The 6,934-nt window shown below is 37.3% G+C and overlaps 1 protein-coding gene across 1 annotated transcript; it reads left to right on the forward strand.

Annotated features, from left to right (window-relative positions):
* The first annotated feature begins 36 nt into the window (after positions 1-36).
* Positions 37-6,528, forward strand: LOC110453706 (lipopolysaccharide-induced tumor necrosis factor-alpha factor homolog). Its single transcript, XM_021502783.1, has 5 exons — positions 37-137; positions 1,506-1,708; positions 4,963-5,134; positions 5,380-6,289; positions 6,336-6,528. The coding sequence occupies exons 2-4, from the start codon at positions 1,519-1,521 to the stop codon at positions 5,489-5,491; spliced, it is 474 nt and encodes a 157-aa protein (XP_021358458.1). The 5' UTR covers positions 37-137; positions 1,506-1,518; the 3' UTR covers positions 5,492-6,289; positions 6,336-6,528.
* The last annotated feature ends 406 nt before the right edge of the window (positions 6,529-6,934 follow it).

The raw sequence follows: 6,934 nt of genomic DNA on the forward strand, positions 1-6,934 counted from the left end.
TGTTGCATTATTGTGGTCATAAAATGAACTATTTGAATTAAAATGCTTACGCCGACGGTAAACCGACGAAGCGCGATCACGTCATTAGCATGTGACATCTGCCAAGTCAAACAGAAAGTTGACTGAATTTCTTCCTCGTAAGTATATTTTTTGACAGTTATCACCAGTTCTTGAAAAATTGAAGTGAAATCTAAAAAAAAACATGTTTGTATTACCTGCTTTGATATGGAATTACTTGGCAGCGCACATCACCTGTCATCACAATCGCACAGGCAGACAGGGTGTACCGTGTTGTTGACATATACATAGTGTAGGTTATATGTTAGTCAGCTAATTTTAAAACTGACCATAATCGCAGCATAAACAGGCGACCGATCAGAATGTATGGTCAGTTTTAGCGGACTAGTTATACATGTAGGTGTACTCATATTAAACATGAGACATTTTCCAACCAATGTCAACATGCTCACATGATCATACCGTGATTTGATTGATCTTCAGCTTGATGAAGGTGGTCAATATTTTGTAGATGTAGAACATGGCCCTGTGCACCTACGGTTATCAAAAAAAGGGCATCAAATTGATACCCTTCAAATTAATTAAACATTAACAACTTTTGTTATGCTAAATTCCCCACAATGAAAGTCTTGTGGAATATGATATATTGATATCAGCATCTCGGCCATCTCGGGCATCGGTGTAATTGCCAAACTGTTGCTTGTCCAAATACTTTCCATGCATGGATGGTTTATTAATCTCTGCCACTGCATCAACAGAATGGTTATCAATTATTTTGGAATTAATAGGATGAAGTTGTCTAAAACCTGAAGCATTCAGCTCTTCATGCTATAACGATTTTAAAAAACAAAAATTCTTATTTTTTTAGCCTCAAATCAATGGAAGTCTGCATAGGTGTGCTTCATTATTAAATACACATTTATCATAATCACAATTCATAATGCCACTACATAGTGTATAAAAACATATCAAAATCAGCTGACAGTAAGAATGAGACCAAAGCTATGAATTGATAATCTTGACGTTGTTATAATAACATTAGCAATAACTGGCTGTTGGGCGTGTTGGCTATATCACTTAAATCTTAATGAACTGCAATTTAATCAAAATTTGAAGAAGACTTTATTCTGAAACATAAAACCTAAATAAGAATTTAATTAATATTAATTCAGTTTACAGTTATAGTTGTATATATTCGACAGGATTGACTTTCAAAACAAATTTCATGTACAATATTCGTTGTTTAATTTGCTTGCAATCCTGTTCAAAATTGTAGGACTACAGCCCTGAACAGAATGCTTTTAAATGCTTTATTATGACAAGAAAAATTATTAACAACACTCTTGTCATGTCACTTGAATTGTACCAAGATGGATTTTAAAACAAAGAACACTACTGAAAAAATAAGTTTGATTTTGTCTCTTTGTTATATGTACATGTTCATAGAATGAACAATGATATGTAAATAAGTCTCGTTTTATTAACAGTTTATCTGTAAAAATGAGTGAAAAAACTGGGCCTCAGACCTATCAGACTATTCCACAACCCGGGGAGGCTGCTCCATCATATCCCAGTGAACCACCCCCAAAGTATGAGGCAGGACCTCAAAGTGGCTACCAACAGGCACCACAGCCACAAGGGTATCCACCCCAGGGATCATATCCCCAGGCTCCGGGATACAATGCACAAGGTAAGAGAATAGGCACTATAGTCACAGGGGTACCCATCCCAGGGATCATATCTCCAGACTCCGGGATACAATGCACAAGGTAAGAGAACAGGCACCACAACAACTAGATAATTCACCCCAGGGATCATATCCCCAGGCTCAGGGATACAATGCACAATGTAAGAGAATAGTCACCATAGTCACAGGGGTACCCATCCCAGGGATCATATCTCCAGACCCCGGGATACAAAGCACAAGGTAAGAGAACAGGCACCACAACAACTAGATAATTCATCCCAGGGATCATATCTCCAGGCTCAAGATTACAAACCACAAGGTAAAACTAAGAACAGACACCACAACAACTAGATAATTCACCCCAGGGATCATATCTTCAGACTCGGGGATACAACCCACAAGGTAAGAGAACAGGCACCACAACAACTATATAATTCATCCCAGGGATCATATCTCCAGGCCCAGGGATACAACCCACAAGGTAAGAGAACAGGCACCACAACAACTAGATAGTTCACCCCAGGGATCATATCTCCAGGCTCAGGGATACAACCCACAAGGTAAGAGAACAGGCACCACAACAACTAGATCATTCATCCCAGGGATCATACATATCTCCAGGCTCAGGGATACAACGCACAAGGTAAAAGAACAGGCACCACAGTTACTAGATAATCCACCCAAGGGGTTAATGTTATATTCCCATACTTTGGGGTAAACACAGTACAATGTAAAATATTGAATCTTGATGAAGGATATCAGGACTTTCTTTAGATAATAGGACAATGTTATTGGGGGAAGCTCTTGTATTGTTAGCTCACCTGGCACGAAGTGCCAAGTGAGCTTATGCCGTGGCGCGGCGTCCGTCGTCCGTCCGCCCGTCCGTCCTCGTCCGTCAACTTTTCCTTTAAACAACTTCTTCTGAAGAACGGGCAGGTCTAGAGTCATGATATTTGGCTGAAAGCTTCGTTGGTAGGAGCCCTACAAAGTTTGAGAACGAAAATGACCTTGACCTGTTTTCAAGGTCACAGGGGTCAAATATGTCAAAAACTTCAAACGACTTCTTCTGAAGAACTAAAAGGTATAGAATCTTCATATTTGGCTGATGGCTTCCTTGGATGGAGCCCAACAAAGTTTGAGAATGAAAATTACCTTGACCTTCTTTCAAGGTCACAGGGGTCAAATGTGTCAAACACTTCAAACGACTTCTTCTGAAGAACTGAAAGGTATATAATCTTTATATTTGGCTGGTGGCTTCCTGGGATAGAGCCCAACAAAGTTTGAGAATGAAAACTAGTTTGACCTACTTTCAAGGTCACAGGGGTCATATATGTCAAAAGCTTCAAATGACTTCTTCTGAAGAACTGAAAGGTATAGAATCTTTATTTTTGATTGATGGCTTCCTTGGATAGAGCCCGACAAAGTTTGAGAATGAAAATGACCTTGACCTTCTTTCAAGGTCACAGGAGTCAAATGTGTCAGACACTTCAAACGACTTCTTCTGAAGAACTGAAAGGTATATAATCTCTATATTTGGCTTGTAGCTTCCTAGGAAAGAGCCGAACAAAGTTTGAGAATGAAAATGACCTTGACCTTCTTTTAAGGTCACATGAGGCAGATATGTCAAACACTTTAAACGACTTCTTCTGAAGAACTGGTAGTTATAAAATCTTAATATTTGGCAGGTGGCTTCCTGGGAAAGAGCCAAACAAAGTTTGCGAATGAAAATGACCTTGACCTACTTTCAAGGTCACAGCGTTCAAATATGTCAAACAGTTCAAACAGCTTCTTCTGAAGAATTAAAAGGCATAAAATTATAATATTTGGCTGGTGACTTCCCGGGATAGAGCTCACCAAAGTTTGCAAATGAAAATGACCTCAACCTACTTTAGAGGTCACAGAGGTCAACAACATTTTAATGGATTTGTTCTTGAGAACTAAAAGGAATGGATTCATAAGATTTGGCTGGTAGCTTTTTGGAATAGAGCTAACCAATTTGAGAAGGAAAATGACATTGACCTACTTACAAGATCACAGGGGAAAATATGTCAAGCAACTTCTGAAGAAGAATCAAAAAGCATAGAATCTTATAATAATATTTTGCTGGTAGTTTCAACAGATGGAGCCAACAAAGTTTGCAAGGGAAATATTTATAGTGCAATATAATATTTAATGAGAATATTTTGCAATGACTGCTTAAATATTCAGGTGAGCGATACAGGCCCTCTTGGGCCTCTTGTTAGAGTTATTTTCTGTATTCAAAACGTTATAGTTTCTATTTATGCATTGGGTACAAGAGTGCACTGAGAGAAATAGACATTGTTATTAGAGTTAGTCCACCGTAGCATGAAGCACTTTTTAGATATATGATACAGCTCTGTTTTTGCGACATCAATTGTTGTGCTGTGTCAACCAAGTGAAAGTTACTAGCTTAAAGGTGTTGCTAGGTATACTATATGATGTTCTTATCTTATTAGTCCCCTACCGGGGGGACTATAAGTTTCCTCTCTGTCCGTCTGTGTACGTACGTACGTACAACACCAATCTTTGTCAGCGCTCTAGCGGCTTCATTCCTTGAAGGACTTTGATCAAACTTCACACAAATACAAAAGACCATAATATCGCGGACATGTTTGAGTTTCAGGGTTGTTGCGTCAAGGTCACTGTTACTATTTTAAGAAAATCCTTGTCAGCGCTCTAGCAGCTTTATTCCTTGAGGGATTAGGATCAAACTTCACACAATTACAAAGGACCATAATATCTCGGACAAGTTCAAGTTTCAGGGTTGTTGGGTCAAGGTCACTGTTACTAGTTTTAGAAAATTCATTGTCAGCGCTTTAGCAGCTTCATTCCTTTAGGGATTTTGATTGTACTTCACACAATAACAAAAGACCATAATATTGCGGACATTAAGTTTGAGTTTCAGGGTTGTTGGGTCAAGGTCACTGTCACTATTTTTAGAAAATCCTTGTCAGCGCTCTAGCGGCTTCATTCCTTGAGGGATTAGGATCAAACTTCACACAACTACAAAGTAGAAGCTAGCGGGGGCTGGTAGGGGACATGTATTGCTTTAGAAATACTCAGTATGCTTGTTATGCATGTGTCTATGTAAATGTTTCCTACAATATACGTCAATGCCAGTTGATACAGATATGAGATCTGATTTGAGGCATCTAAAAGCTGATTTAGACTAAATTCCTTTATTGCAGTGTTGTTGGTAGTAGATTTACTTTGAACTTTTTGTCATTACTTTACAGGACAGCCTGTATATATGGCACAGACAACTTTAGTGGTACAGCCTCAGATTGGATTTGGACCTAATCCTACGCCGATGCAATGTCAGCATTGCCATGCCAACATCAGCACAGCCCTGGAATATGAAGCAGGTGCTCTAACCTGGTTATCAGCTGGTGTTCTCTGTATATTTGGGTAAGTAGATATGTCTTGGATAAAATTATTCTAACCATACTACATTGTACATTGTATGTGATATTGTATTTGGTATTAATTGAATATATTAGTTTTTGTTCTTCTTGGTTCGGAAGATGATGGGACATTTTCATATCCAGATGTTGTACAGTAATTTCTCTTTCAAAAAAGTCATAAGGATTGGTGAATAAAAATAAATAAATGTGGCATATTGTTGTTTTAATGTGTATCCTTTTCTGCTTTAGATGCTGGCTGGGATGCTGTTTGATTCCATTTTGCATCAATGATCTGTCTGATGTCCAGCACAAGTGCCCCAACTGTAACAAGCTGGTGGGCGTGTATCGAAAGCTGTCTTAAGCCTGCAAACAATCTGGACCAGCAGTGTCTTTGTTATCAAAGTGATTTGGCTGTGGATAGAGTCTTATCAGTAACTATCCAAGGAATATTGTCATGTATATACATTTACCATAATTCAGTGATGACACATTGTGGAGAGTGTCCTTTTAGCTGAACTTAAGAATGATGACACATTACAAATACTGATTAATTATGTTTATAAAAGCTTTTGAAATGTGTAAATCAGTAAAAATTATTAAAAAAAATCCAAATTATTGTTTAGGCACAATACATAAAAATGACATTTAAAATCAATAATATAGGTGGGGTGTTTTTTGAAGCAAAAATGGTGCAATAGAATAAAAATATAAAGGAATGTGCTGGCTACAATATTCAATACCCATTCACATAAATATATTGTTATATGTATATATAAACTTCACTAGAATTTAACCTGAACCTTCTATTGGCTGTCAGTTGGGTTTTTTTCCCATTTCTCTTATGAAAGGTGTTTCCTCAATAACATTGTCGATTAAACAGCTATGTTTGTGCTAGGTTTAGCAGAGTGGCATCAATTATTGTGAAAGCTGAACCATTGAGACAGTAAAAAAAATCATCCATTGAAACTGAGTTCCTGAAATATTGTGGGATATCAATTTTTGCACAAATCTACAACTAATAAATTAGAAGTGCCATGTCGGTTGTACTTGTATACTACTTTCTGGCACCAAAAAATATATAGAACTTCATTATTTCTGAGATTGTGATAGTTAAAATTTCCTTGTCGAGCGGAGCGAGTTGAATTTTTTTTCTGAAGATGTAATACTTTTAAACTATTTCAAGCACTACCATGCGTAGAAAGCAAGTAATACTTTTAAACTATTTCAAGCACTACCATGCGTAGAAAGCAAGAATTTTTCGGACCTTAATTCCATTGTCAAACAGATCGAGTGAGGCATACAATAGTTTTCTGAGTTTGCTGTATTATATTTTTTAATTGGTATAATCATGAAACCACAGGTGAAAATACAAATTTATCTATCATGAAATGGACTCTACCTTTTGTCTTGTTGTAGTGTCTTGTCCTCCTTTCGTATAGGAGCTGTCCAGGGATCCTGGAGAGTGATTGGTATATCATATATGGATTAAAAAGTCATAAAAAACACTATTTGGGTTGGTCCATTAAAATTCACGATATGTATCCAATAAAACAGGAACAATGTCCCTCACCACATGCACATGTACACGGTACTCCGGAGTCTGGAGATTTTAAAAGTTATTTACATTAGTATAAGATTAGTTATTTACATTAGTATAAGATTTCTAAAAACTGGATCGTGGGCTGCTTGAATTGCTACACTACTTGCAGTGGCATAATGTCTTAAAAATGCTTAGACAGTTAAAAGCTAAAAGCTAGATATAGTCACTAAAAGCATTTAGAGAGCACTAAAGAGCACTACAAGC

Source organism: Mizuhopecten yessoensis, unplaced genomic scaffold (genome assembly GCF_002113885.1).
Source record: "Mizuhopecten yessoensis strain PY_sf001 unplaced genomic scaffold, ASM211388v2 scaffold7491, whole genome shotgun sequence".
NCBI lineage: Eukaryota > Metazoa > Mollusca > Bivalvia > Pectinida > Pectinidae > Mizuhopecten > Mizuhopecten yessoensis.

Excerpts from the sequence above, each read along its gene's own strand:
- LOC110453706 (XM_021502783.1), top strand. The coding sequence starts at position 1,519 with ATGAGTGAAAAAACTGGGCCTCAGACCTATCAGACTATTCCACAACCC. Across the intron at positions 1,709-4,962 it reads TCCGGGATACAATGCACAAG|GACAGCCTGTATATATGGCA; the intron begins GTAAGAGAATAG and ends ATTACTTTACAG. Across the intron at positions 5,135-5,379 it reads GGTGTTCTCTGTATATTTGG|ATGCTGGCTGGGATGCTGTT; the intron begins GTAAGTAGATAT and ends TTTCTGCTTTAG.